Consider the following 14,638-nt stretch of genomic DNA (forward strand, 5'->3'; position numbering starts at 1 on the left):
TTACCCGGGTCTTCACTTACACAGTTTGATATTGTCTCTGACCCTACAGGGGACTCATCTAGACATCAGCAGCCGACGTGCCTCGGACGGAACCCTTCTTACGCATCTAAACGTAAAATAAAATCATGAGCTGCTGAAATCACAGACTCTAAATTGGGTTAGTAAGCGAGGGCAGAAAAAAGATCCAGAAAAGATTGTGAATGACTGCTGCCTGTTCATAACCACATCCACACTGAGAATGACATTCTGAGGCTTCTCTAGCAATGCTGGTCTAAGGAAAATCCTGCAAGAGGCTTTTCTTACAACAGCACAAAAAATGTGTATCTATTCTTGAATCCAGGAAACAAAACCCTGCAGACTGATGATATGAAATTATCAAAGACAGCCAAGGGGTAAATGAACTATTGTTCACCAATACAACGTGAGAAAATGCCCTGACAGTCTGACTTATATTTTCAGGTGTGGCCACCTTTGCTGCTTCTGACGCTGGAGTGTCTGAGAGGAGTTCTTTATGGGAAGTTCATTTAAAAGAGAAAGGACAAAAGGAAGAACAAGTGAGCATGGGAACGTATGAGAAACAATAAAGGACATAAAGATGCATCAGAAAGGACAGGCATTAGTAACAGTAGACTACAGACGATTTAAAGAAACTCAATGAGAAAATCAGAAAAGAATGGTCAGAAAAGGAACAGATATTGTAATAAACACATTTCTAGACCTCAACACTTCTCCCCGATCCCCAGAAGTGCCAGTTGTGAACAAATAGGCAGAGAGTTTACCCCCAGTACTTCCTTAGCATCTGAGTCTAACCCCTATTTCTCTTCAGGATTCCAGGTGGGGGCATTTCTGTCATGCCTAAGCTCTCAAGATGCTGCTCCTTTTCTCCAGGGCTAAAACCCCTTTGAAAGAAACCCAAATCTTAAAATATTTTCGAACTAAGAAGAGAATTACAATGTATCAAACTCTATCAACAGGACCTCAAGAAAAGGGGAAATCCCTGGGTGGTGGTGAATATTTAGAAGTCGTAAGCCTTGTCAAGAGGCAGGTGCTTTCTGGGTAGGCGCTTTGGCCTGCTACTGCCCAGAGTCTGAAGATGCTCACAAGTCAACTATTAGGGCTCAAAGCAGCAGCAATGTGTTGTGGAATAAAGCACTCCCCAGTGACCCAAAGCAAAATAACTTAAATGAATTTTACGTTACAATGATCAGCAGAGAATGCTGTAACTGCCTTGAAATGTTTTTGAAATATTTAACAAACTCCCATGTATCCCAAACTCTGAACCAACAAAAGATTTCTACCAATGTCATGTGAGAAGTCAATCTGAGCCACGCAGGTACACCAATGACATCTTCTAATAAACGGGGCTTCTATGTAACTACTTGTGTAACTACTTGTCTACCTTATGGACGTGCATGGAGAAGCAAGGAGCTGAACCTGCAGGCCTGCGGCAAGAGATGGGAGAGAGCATCCCCACCTCCTGGTCAGGGCACTCACTGTGTTTATGCTGGGAATACTCTGTGCCCTGAGACTGAGGACCCGGGAGGGAAGGAAGGGTACTCTCCTGAGGGAAGAGGTCACAGCCAAGTTCTGTTCAAGGGGCCCAGAGATAGGCAGGGTTCAGAGCTCAAACTAGGGAGGGCTCCATCCGTCACCCTCCAACTATGACCTCTTTTCCTCATGCTATAGACAGTCCTCTTAGCATAAAAAGCAAAAGCAAAAGCAAACCTCCTTCTTCCAAGTTCAAATCAAGAAAAATAAGCATGTTTTGTTTTATCTCAGAACTGGTAAATCTTTTTTTGAAGATACCAAAGTTGTGCCATGAGTTTAGTATCAGAGAATGAGTATCATCATGCTGCCTTCTTTTCTATGTTTAGCTGAGCCTAGCTGTTCAGAGGGGCTGGAGACAGCTGGCAGGTCTCTGGAGCCTAGACCACCTAGAGGGAGCAGAACAAAGCAAGGCAGGGGAGAAGGGACTAGCACTGGGTAGGAGTACGGTGTTTTGAGAAGGGCATTCTCAAAGCACTCCTGAAAAGGGAGAGACAGAAGTGGGAGAAGGGGCATGGGGAAAAAAAGGAGGAAGTACCCACGACTTACTCTTGCTGGTTTAAATATTAGGGGCCAGCCTAAAACTAAAGGGGTGAAGGAGAGTCCTCCATGCTTGCCATTCTATCACCACACTTCCAAGATCCAGAACTCAGAATCATACCATTAATATGAGAAACAGAGGTCAAAGAGGCTTCTATTGTCTGGCCTAGAAACCAAACTCCAATTTATAATGTTGTCTCCATGGTAAAACATATCCCAAATTCCAAAAAATCAACTTAAAAACTTTTGGAACAAAATCCATTCATAAGTTGGAGACTGCCGAAAGTTTACTTTCTGTATAAGATAAGGTTAAAACATTTTATTGCCTTATAAAGAAAATACGTCCTAGTTCTCTCAGAAGGTTTGTATAAAGCTAATTAGAAGCAGATCTGCCGTAATCACCAAAAGTAAGCAATTTTAAACACAGATTCTTTATGATGCCGTGTGCCAGACAAATAGGTTTCCTTCTGTGCCAAAGAACCTGATTTGCTGCCATTCTCCTGTGATTAAGTGGAGGTCCTGCCTCACACACAGGCGTTTGTCAAATACTCCCGCCTGCACGACTTCCAAAACTGGGACTGCTGGCGGGATTCTGGATGACTGCATGGAAACCACTAGCCTATCCCGGACATTCTTTGGGTTCACTTCCCCCCAGGAGGGCCTTACTTTCAACTGAAAAGCAGTGTAGCCCAGAGCAAAAGCAAAACCAGACACTAAGAGGAACCAGACACTAAGAGGAAGTGGGAAGAATCCATCCCTAGCAGAAAGGGGGCGCTCACAAGATGCAGGGCGGGAACTGGGGTAGGCTTTAACTGTGAAACAGGGCATGCGGATCCCTGGCCCAGGCATTACCTCAGTTCCTGCCTAAAGCTTAAGAAGAGCTAAGGAGGGCAGCCTAGGTGGCTCAGCGGTTTAGCGCAGCCTTCAGCCTAGGGTGTGATCCTGGAGACCCAGGATCGAGTCCCACGTTCCTCTGCCTCTCTCCCTGTGTGTCTCTCATGATTAAATAAATAAAATCTTAAAAAAAAAAAAAAGAAGAGCTAAGGATTCAGTGCTAGCTGTGGGAGGGAAGCTGTGATAATATGGCTAGGCTTCTCTACCTAAGAGGGAAGTAGGACTTACAGTACCAGCATCAGTAACTGAACAGTGACAACAAAATGAGCCAAAAGGCTATTTAGTCTGATAAAGTGAGTGCCTAAAAGGACTGTGAACCAGGTACCATCACAGAGAACTAATGCGTGACAAAGAATATGAAACCATTGGGCATTTAACAGGTAACCAACTCTACATCAGTAAAGCTCTAGGCTACTTTCATAGAAGCTGCTCAAGAAAAGAGAATGAGAACATGTGAAGGGATGTTAGTGTCTAGGAAGCCTGATTTTGAGGAGGGTAATTATTTAAAAAAAGCTCTTAAAGACCCTCTTCTTATTCCTAAGTCTACACTTACTGTAAGCATGCACACAGTTTTAGAAAGGAGAAATGAGAGAATTCCCACAAATGGCGAAGTCTTACTGTCTCTAGTTCTTTCTGAGTTTCATCCTCCATTCTCCTAATGTCTTCCATTGTCAGATCAATCCACTTGTCAATCCAACAAAAAAGTTGGCGATGAAAGTTTGTAAATATCCTTTTTTCTTGCTATTAAAACAAAGAAGAAAAGTAGTGTAAGACAGCAAAAATCTAAGGTTAATAACATATTAACTTTCTACATTCCAATAACCCATGCAATCTACATATACTTGGTTTGAAAAGATCACTTTGTCAATTAGTGGAAATCTTAGTTCCATCCCATTATCATTCTGTAAAACAAAATAAAAAGAAAAACCTCCCTGTGAAATGTGAAACAATCTTTTCTTTGTAAAGGTAGCACAATTTATTAGGAACTGAAAAAAATGTGGTGCACACATTCTATTCCAACATAAACTCCTGCTAGATCTGGTCTATTTTTACTTTTTTCTAAATCTCAGTGACCAAAGGTCAACTCGATTTCTTCTACTATAAAACTATACACAGTCATTCTTAATGTCTCTGCAATTCAAAGGAATACTGAGGTTGAATATGATGTGTACTGAAACAAAAGAATCCGGAGTTCTATGGAATAAGATGCTTACTTAAATCAAGAATTATTACATACTCTCCATCAATTTTTATACTCCCGTCTTACTGTCACTATATACACACACACATATACATAACCATGTAAATAAATGAGTGGTTTTAATTGCTGCATTATTTAAATTTTACTAAACTTTCCCCAAAAGAGAGAAAAGACACTAAACAGTAAGTACTTTAAATACTTTTGGACAATCTTCAAATCTAAAATTTTTTTCCAAGAACAGAAGGGACTTCATCAATTACACGTGTGACGAACTAGATTGTTAATCTATTACTATGATCCAAGAGGAAGGAAGGAAGCCAATATTTACAGAGTGCCTACCGTGGGCCAGCTGCAAGCAGGCCCAAGAGTAATCACAGTTTCCAGAACATTAGGACCCTTTTAAAAAAAATGTCAGAGCAGTTCCAGCTTAAAAGTAGAAAAGTTATGGTGGAACAGACATGAGCCGATGTGGGTTCAGAGATGTCCCAGGGGCTTCTTTATAATGACGACAGAAAAAAACAGTCACATCACAGGAGAAGGAGACACCGAAAAAACCCTCCATATTTCCTATGTGTTTACAACATGCGTATCCATTTCTACAGCTCTTTCTAGATCAAACTGTCCATGTTACTTTCACTTTAATAAAGAAGACATAAAAAAGAAGTAATCAGAATCTGGATCCTCAGGTTCTGCCGCCCTAGGTTCAGAATATAACTATTCTCAGTAAGGACCTCTAAAGAAAACAAAGTGTTAAAGTTTATGTCAAGAGAGGAATGCGTGGAGGGGGTGAGTGGGTGAATGCGTTCCTTCAGCAAGGAAGGCCTGGCCTCTCCCTCCAGCCAATGCCAGGATACCAGGTCCTCTGGGGGACATGCTGTATATGGAAAGGGCTCTCTACGGAACAGCTGGGCAAACCATTGGGAAAGCACTCTGAACAAAAAACTCCTACACTCTTCTCAAAAGAAAGCCCTTTAAAACCTGCTGGCATCTGTCTTTGCTGTTTCTAGGGAGAAAAAAAGAAAGGCAGAGAGGAATTATACAGGGACAATACCTTTTACCTAATAAATGAGAAAAAGCAATGGTAACAAAATCTCCCATTAATAAGCTACCTAAATTTAAGTCACTGCATTTTGAACAGCCTTTACCTTCTGAATGAAGTTTTCTACTTTGCTTTGCAGTCCCCACCACTTGAATTTGATGGTCACCAGCTTATAGGCACACATCTGAGGACAGTCAGGGTTGTTGGCCAGCTCCTTCTAGATGAAGAAAATTGAAAAGGAGAAATCGTGACTTTAAATATTTATGTTCTGATGAAAACTGACTGCTGTGTAATGACATCACAGACATACATGAGGAAAAGTACAATCTCATATGCGTTTAATTTGGGTATCTGGAAATTCAAAATCATTTTAGCAAGAGCAGTGGTATTCCCCTGCTACAAACCCTCCTTCCACAGACTAAGTTACTTCCTGGCTCTACAGTTTAATAGGTGCATTGTTCGGCCTTACATTACACTGTTCAGATTTCATATTAAATACCAAATGCTATCCCCATCGCATCAACAACAAGCTTGGATACGTCAGGGTTCTCCTAACACCATTAGTACACTCCCACCATGGATGTGTTGACGCACACTGAAGAGCAAAGTGTACTAGTTGTCTGTGTCTTCTAACACTGGCACGGGGAGTGGTAGTGTTTATTAACTGAAGTATTTTCCCTGCAAGGGAGATCTGAAAAGGGATGCAACAAGCAGCAGAAACCATCTCCAATGACTGAGTGTTTGAAGGCAGTCCCATGCATCCGGACTTGAATTTCTACAAATGATCCTACCTCATAGTCTAAATGGCAGAGTCGGAATCAAACCAAGAGATGTTATGGTCAAAAAAAAAAGGGGGGGGGGGAGGGAGAGAGGTTGAGGGCTATCTGGATTAAAAGAGACTAAAGAAGTAAAATATGTCTATAATGTCCTTTCAGAAAACAATATTAAAAAGCAATTAGAATTTGAAACACCTCAGATTACGTCAACCTAGGTTCAGCCAAAAAACTTTTAAACACACATTTGTGTACAGAGAGGGGGAGAGGGAAGGAGAAAAGAGAAGAGGGGGACAGTGAAACACTAACAACTGGTAAATCCAGGAGGAGATGGCTTGTTCTATTCTTTCAGTTTTTTTGGCTAACTTTGAAATTTTCATTTGTAAAAACTGGGCAGGGGGTTGCGACTGACGGTATTACTGTCCATTTCTGTGAAACTTAATATAGGTTTCTGCCTTGGGAAGTTCAGTGTACTACACCATATTTATTTTGGAGGAAGGGTTAAGGAGGGGGTGAACTAGGAGCTTCACATGGGTCGTCTAAGGTGCATGTGCAGGAGACTGAAACCCTCCTGGGCTGACCCAGGATAGGCTCATGCCATGAGCAAAAGCAGACATGGGCCTGCCTCTGGAGCTTATGGTTGCATGCAAAGCAGGTACATAGCAAAGGATCACGGACCATGGAAGCAGACTGCAGGCAGGATCTGGGGAAAGGGCCATTCTGTAAACTCTCAGCCCCAGGGCTGGTGTACTTAGAAGATGAAAGCTACCTCTCAGGACCCTTGTGGGGACTCAGCAAAACAGTGTGAGCCTCGTGCTTAATACATACTACTTCCCCCTCTCCTTTATTCTTTCGTAGAGCAGGAATTACCAGTTTGAATTTGCAGAACAATTTTAAATAAAACTATTAAGAGTACAAAGTCATGTGCAACACTATGGGGGTATTTTTTAGAAAAGATTATCTTTAAAAAAATAAAGCAGATTTCTAACAAGGGTTCTTCCCCCTTCTTCACCACTGTTCTCAGTTTCAGTGCACACTCAAGACACTGAAATGCCAGCATCAGTCACACTGTGTGCCACCATCCCTTCTTATCAGCTGCAACTGATTCGCACATTCTCCTTTCAGTGAGTTGTTTGTGGCAAATATTCATTCCATTCAGCCATATTCACATATTCACATATTCAAATATTCAATGTACATTCAAAAAATGATGAATTTCTAGGTTGTATTCTAAAACCTCAAAATTATTCATTTGTGCAATCATAGCATGAGACCACATTTCCCCCCAATCCTCAATAATTTCAAGTGAATTCTAAAGACAGGATAGATGAAAAAATTATTGGTATTATTAATGACTTCAAGTTCTATAGAGTCCTATATGATTGATCAACTTTTCTCAGAATTTATCTTCTGCCGTAACATTTCATCCTATTAATGAGCTAGTACGTGGATTAATCAATGGGGTACCACCATAAGCATTTAAATGAAAACATTATATATACCACAAACTGTCCTTGTACAGGTTGAGTTCTATGGCAACCCAAGAACTTGGTTAGCTGAGCTCTATTTTCCCTCCCATAAAACAGAGTACTAACATTAAAATTCAGCATGGATGTGTACGTACACAGCCACAAATACACAATCTCATACGAACAAGTTTAACTCAGTATTAACAGGGCGCCATTTAGGGATGCTTGGGTAGCTCAGCAGTTGAGCATCTGCCTTCGGCTCAGGGTGTGATCCTGGCATCCTGGGGATCGAGTCCCACATCGGGCTCCCTGCAAAGAGCCTGCTTCTCCCTCTATGTCTCTGCCTCTCTTTCTGTGTCTCTCATGAATAAATAAATAAAACCTTAACAAAAAAAAGGGGGTGCTATTTACAACCCTATCTGTGCTAGGTGTTGTAAGAGAACACAAAAGTGGCTAGTAGAGAGAAGAGAGTAATTACATGTGTATAAATAACAATTAAACTACTATCCTTGGTGCTAATGATCTCTACCAGAAGGGATACCCTTCTGTTGCTATGGCCTTGGCCTGAAACATTTGCAATTCCTCCTCCCTCTCCCTGACCTGCAGCCCCACGCACTTCAGCTGGGCTCCTATGTGTGGAAGTAGCCAGTCTGCCTTCCACAGGACACAACTAGCTTCTGAGTGCCCAGTCTCACTGAAATTTTCATAAGACTCGTCTTTCAGATTTTTTTCAATAAGCCATGAGCCAGTGTTGAGGTACTCTCTAATCCAGTGAGTGTCACTGAAAACTTTCATATGAAACACAATTTGTGTATGTGAAAAATACAGTTCTTAAAATTGTAAGATACACCTGCTAAATAGTAGTGTTGGACTAGGAGTAAGGGCACATGGGCTGCAGTTCCCACTATGCAAAATAACTTCTTATGTAAGGTGGGTAGGATCCTTAACCTCTCCGGGTCTTACTTCTCTGTCAGTAAAAGGAAAAGCTGGGCTCAACTTTTTATCCTCCACTGAAGTGATACTAAAAGCAAGGATGAGTGAACTTAGTTCATCCAAGGTCAGGGATGGCCCAGGGCTACAGGTGGTATAAGTACATGTCCTTGACATGTGATGGCTTGTCTTAGTATTTCCTTTAATTTTGCACTTTATTCTATAATGGGCTTAGTGCAACATCCTCCTGCCCATGCACTTAGACTAAATTTCCTTCCCTGGCGGAGAACCTCTGATACACCACTGATTAGCCCTAGGATACCTTCCAGATGGAACATTCTATGGTCCTATTAATTATGGGCTGCTGATAGCTTTGTTCTGAAACTCCAAATCACTGGACACCTTGTGCTAAACAAAAACCCTGGGCATTTCCAGAATACCTACTCCCCAGAATTCTACCATTTTATAAAAACAGCAGGATGAAGCATGGTTCTAATTAAAGAGTAAGATAAATTTAATATAAATATGCCCATACCACACTTGGACTCCAAGAGTAGAGCATACATACATGACTTCAAAAATTACCTAAGTTTGTTTCTCACATTCTTTCTAGTGACTCTGACAGTCTGTTCAAATCAATTAAGGTAATACTGGTAATTTATAAACTAACACTGATCTATAAAATTTAGTTTAAGTGATGGGTCAAAATGAACCTGTTCTCTGAACCATCTTCCCAAGATCCCAAATGTATACTCTAGTCTCATTGGCTTTTTGTTTTCCATACAACTTACAAGTAATTATTAAGAAAAAAAAATTCAAGGAATATGTACCAATTAAAAAACAAGCAAATGAAGAGCCTGCTGCCTTTATTTCTTGGCCCAGTTCTCTACAGTATTGACACCTCACAGCATGAGGCACAGAGGTGACTTACAGAAACATAATCTCAAATAACCACTGGAGAAAGCTGAGACCACAGAAGCTATGTATTTTTTCTTCAAATATTAATATATATGTGATATTTAAGATTTCACTCAGTTCTGCTTCTCCCTCTGCCTATGTCTCTGCCTCTGGTCTCTCAAGAATAAATAAATAAAATCTTAAAAAAAAGATTTAATTCAGTTTATAAAATGACTCATGCAATTCGCCTTTTAATTTGAGCTATGTATGGCCTTAAGACTAGTGGTTAAAATAAAATATGGCTTAAAAATTCTCCACACTTTGGGGCTGGCTTGGTCGGAAGAGCGTGTGACTCTTGGTCTTTATTTAGGATGTAGAGTTTGAGCCCCATGTTGGGTGTGGAAATCATTTAAATAAACTTTTTTTTTTTTAAGATTTCTTTATTTATGATAGACAGAGAGAGAGAGAGAGAGAGGCAGGACACAGGAGGAGGGAAAAGCAGGCTCCATGCCGGGAGCCCAACGCGGGACTCGATCCTGGGACTCCAGGATCGCGTCCTGGGCCAAAGGCAGGCGCCAAACCGCTGAGCCACCCAGGGATCCCCTAAATAAACTTTTAAATAGAATGCCTAGATGTGATTAAGTAAAAGGTGAAACAATACTTTTGGCACCACCTTCTTGAGGTGGAATCTAACCCCAAGTCATTAAAGTCTTAAAGCTGTTCATTTTCTTTGTATACCACATATCCTTTAACCTGGTAATCCCACTTTCAGAAATGTATCCCAGTTCATCAGGTAAGGAAACACTATATTCATAATTGCAAAAATGTGGACTTAATGGTGAAGTACTTTGTAAGCCTTCCAAACAATGGGCTACTATGCATACAGCCATTAAAACCCATGTTTTCAAAGAATACCTAATCATGTAAAAAAAAAAAAAAAGCATAATATGAAAAGAAACAGGTATCTATCTGTGCATGGTATAAACACTTAGTAACAAAACTACATAAAAATCAGGAAATATCCCTAATAGCAAAAATTAAGTGGTGACACTGTAATTGGTTTTTACTTCCTCTGTGTACAATTCTTTTTTTTTTTTTTTTAAGTTTATTTATTTATTCATGAGAGACAGAGAGACAGACAGACAGGCAAAGACACAGGCAGAGGGAGAAGCAGGCTCCATGTAGGGAGCCTGACATGGGACTCGATCCTGAGTCCCCAGGATCAGGTCCCGGGCTGAAAGTGGCACTAAACCACTGAGCCACCACCCAGGCTGCCCCAATTCTTTATTTTCAAAACCTAACAAACATATATCATTTTATAATCAGAAAAGTCCATATATTTCAGAAATACATGACAGGAGTTTTTGCCCTAAGCTGAGTATTTTAGGACAAAAAATTACTTTGCCTTAAATCACCTGGGTACTACTTCACATCTTCATTCTTCTTTGACTGTAAAGAATCTAAATGTTCTCCTGCTTCTTTTCATTTTGATGTTTAATAAAAGCTAAACAAAATCAAGCTAAAAGCTAAATTAAGATCTTAAATACATAACTTTAGTCTACTCCATACTACATTTTCCTAATTTTAAACTTCTAAAGTGAAAGTGAGCTACATGTGCCAAGCATAAAATATGATATACTCTTCAGTTATTAGATTCTTGTGAAAAAATGTGTAACTTTAAAAATGTGAACAATCTCAATGGGGCAAGTATTTGGGACTCCACATTCTGAGGAATGTTCTAGGATCCAAAGAACCCAAAGGAGTTCCAACTTGTCTGCCCAGCTCTCAGGAGGCTCAATGGGGCAGAGCAAAGCTTCTTCTCTAGCCTTAAACAATACAAATCTTTTCCTGCTCTTTCCTTTTCATCAGGTAAAAAAAAAAAAAACCCAGGTAAATAAAGCCAAAATCCAAATTCGGATCATTCATACATAATTCCACCGTAACCCAAACTTAACATTCCCTAACCTAAAGCAAAACAGGATTCACTCTTTTCTATATCTAGAAGTAAACACAATTTGGCTGATAAATAGGAGTTGCACAGAGATTAAAGCATGAAAATTTAAAAGAAAAACTGAAAATAAAAGGTAAAAGCTGGATGGTCACCAAAAGACAAGAACAATTAAGAGTTTTATAAAATGAAAACCCTGAGCTAACCGAAGAACCCCAAATTATGACTCATCTCTACATAATTTAAATTTCATCTGTAAAAGAGCAAGCACAAGCTAGTTGCAAAAACGTTTCCAAAATTGTATTTAGTTCTGTGTATTCACTGAATTCCTTACATTTCATGTTTCTAACCATAAATGAAACCCCCATACTCAAATTGTGTTTTTAATTTAACAACGCATATTAGGTTACTCTGAGGTATGTGGATTAGGCCTGAGGGAGAGTAATGTATACTGGAGCCACGCAACAGAACTAAACAAAACACAGCGTGTTTGACTGTAATGGTGAGCAATCAGGCCACGTTATCCACAAGAACTAGTTTCTTGTATCTGTGACAAATAAATATAAACAAATGTAAAAGACAATTAGAAAAAAACAAAACAAAATGAACCCAAAGGCATTTTGGAAACGCATTTTCTGAAAATGTGGTCCTCTTGTAGTTCCACGCTACATGTTAAGTCCACACACTTTCCTACTTAAAATGCATTGGGATGAAGATGGAATTGGTATGTGCTACAGTTAATCAGAGTTAATACTTTGGAAGGACACAGCAGTTTCTAGTAGGCTCACACTGCCTCCATATTTTCATTTGTCAATTTTAGGCAATCTGAATGCTCAATTTCAGCTGTTGATTTCATAATGTAAGTTTCCAATCCAGATTTCACTAAGAAAGTTAAAAATAAATGCACTGCTGGGGCTGTTGCCAGTGCATGCATCAGTAAATATCAACAGAAGATTACAGAATATATGTGAAGTATGTGTACAGAAATTTCAAGCAAAACCCGAATTCCCCACTCAGCCATACTACCATTCCCTCAATTTTGTTTAGATTTTGGTAGCCATTTGGACAGATCTATAGTGGTACATGGCATGTTCAACATTTGGATGCTTTTTTGTTTGTTTGTTTGTTTAAAGCAGTTAACTTGAATCCAGCAAATACTTAACTAAGCCTCTCCTAGGAACAAACCTTTGTGCTCGCCAGTGCCCCATATTAAGTAGGTCAGACACAGAGCCTATGGCTGAAAACCCAGTAACAGGGGACAAAGGAGGTGGGGGGAGGAAGACAGGGTGAACACATAACCCACTACTCTGATGTGAGACACACAAAGTACCACGAGAAAGGTCACCAAATAAGGACTTCAGTAGGATTCAGAGGTGGAAGATTCCTATCTGACTGGGCAAATAGGAAATGTTAAATGGAGTAAGTAAATGTGAAATCAAAGTTCAAAAGATTAAACCAATCACAGATTAAACTAATTTCATGAAAATAGGCAAAATAAAAATAAGACAGGAAAGCTTATGTCCTGTGGCAGGATAATCAGTCACATTTTCCATGTCTCCAAACTTCATATTTTTGTAGCTCACACCCATTTTACTAATCAGAACTATGACCTATGTGCTTCATGCTTGTGTCCAATTACTCCAGGAATGACACTATGTACAAGTGAAACCACAGGCTCACCCTTCAGATTAATACTCATGAAGAAAACATCGTCTCTGACAGCGTCAGTAAGAACTCTGCAAGGGGCCCATCCTGTCAAATCACCTCTCGAACTCAAGTAAGACACTCCATCTGTCCACGCCTGAATCCTCTGCTGCCTGAGAACACAGGCATTCAGTATCCAAGATAAGGTGAGAACTAATCATGTATCACTCCTGGGGCACTTGGCTTTTTGAAGACATGGAACAGCTTTTTTGGTGTCCTCTGTAGGTGTTGGATAATTCATACGTACTGTTATTTTTTTTTTTTAAGATTTTTATTTATTTATTTATTCATGAGAGATGGGGATGCGGGGGGAGGGCAGAGACACAGGCAGAGGGAGAAGCAGGCTCCATGCGGGGAGCCTGACATGGGATCTGATCCCGGGATTCCAGGATCATACCCTGGGCTGAAGGCGGCGCTAAACCGCTGAGCTACCCGGGCTGCCCTATTTTTTACGATACATTAAAAACCTAGTTTCCAAACCAGATGCTCAACAAACACACACACAAAAAAGCCATATTTTAGGGTCTGTTTTATTATACATTATCCACAACATGGTCTAACCAGAAACTAATTATTAAGTCTCTTTATGTCACCCACTATAGGTTTTTGAAAGTGAGATTATAAGGAGGGAACATGTTTTAAATGTCTTCACAGCTTTCCTGGTACTCACAGCCATGTCTAGATGAAGACAGGTGAGCACCCTCAGTCTGTCTCCTTGGGGAGCTATCAGTGCTCACCAGCCTCTTGAAGACTCTCTGGGCTGCTTTCTTGCCAGCCTCTATCTCAAAGAGATTTCCACAATTGAGATGTAACTTCTCCCTCAGCCCCACTTCTATTTTTCCCCATCTCTGGCCAACAGGACCTTGAGGTATCTTTACTTCAGGCCACTGACAAGCAAGGCTCCCACTTTCTTTCCACAGATGTGAGGCAGAACGGAGCCTTTCTCTTCCTGGGCAGGGAACAAATAAGCATTCCTATAATCCACAAAGATGGCTGTCCTCCACTAGCTTGAAGGATCCAGAATAGCCTCTCTGGTAATTCTAAAATGAATCCAAAGTAGGAGTGAGCAGGTAAACAGCATGACATAATGTTGCAAAAGCTCCTACTGCCAGAGCTTTTGCTCCAGACTGGAATTAGAACATTAGAACATGCTTTTATGGTTAGAAAGAGCATATATGATATACATATAAAGAGAACATAAAACTTATCTAGAAATTCTAATTTCTAGATCAACATCTGCATTTGACCTGATACACCGTACCCCAACGTTCAGACACCGGAGAAGTTTCCTGAGACATAGCAAGCACTCTAAGGGCCAGACACTTTGGCAAAGCATTCTACAAAGACCTTTACAGGCATGTTAACTATCTTATATATGTAGACACAGAAGCTTAAGTCTTCATGAGGAGTCTGGATTAAATGAAGAAAGAAATGAGGCTTTGCTATAGGATATAAGTGACACCATAATCTTCAAAGATGGTGTTTCAATTTGTTAAAATGCCAATTCTTCAGTTCAGAGGAGGTAAACTGGAAAGTTAAAGGAATCTACTTTAATTCCTTTAATTTAATTTTAATTATCTTGTGATAAGCCATTAGAATGGGCAGTCACACCAATGTCACACTACACACAAAGCCCTCAAAACCAAAAGAAACCAAAACATGCACACATACACAGGCATGTGCATGCAGTACTATAAA

The 14,638-nt window shown here is 40.2% G+C and overlaps 1 protein-coding gene across 2 annotated transcripts in view; it reads right to left on the reverse strand.

Moving 5' to 3' along the window:
* The window catches only part of PITPNB (phosphatidylinositol transfer protein beta), a 64,647-nt gene that overhangs the window by 3,211 nt on the left and 46,798 nt on the right, over window positions 1–14,638 (reverse strand). Inside the window, exons 9-11 of one of the 2 annotated variants that reach the window (XM_077874190.1) lie at window positions 5,326–5,436; window positions 3,598–3,720; window positions 21–106 (exon numbers count right to left, since the gene is read on the reverse strand). In XM_077874190.1, coding sequence (XP_077730316.1) covers window positions 59–106; window positions 3,598–3,720; window positions 5,326–5,436 — 282 coding nt within the window. In that variant the 3' untranslated portion in view covers window positions 21–58. The remainder of the gene's footprint in view (window positions 1–20; window positions 107–3,597; window positions 3,721–5,325; window positions 5,437–14,638) is intronic. The other variant, XM_077874189.1, reaches the window with a different exon arrangement.

Source organism: Canis aureus, chromosome 27 (genome assembly GCF_053574225.1).
Source record: "Canis aureus isolate CA01 chromosome 27, VMU_Caureus_v.1.0, whole genome shotgun sequence".
In the NCBI taxonomy this organism is placed as follows: Eukaryota; Metazoa; Chordata; class Mammalia; order Carnivora; family Canidae; genus Canis; species Canis aureus.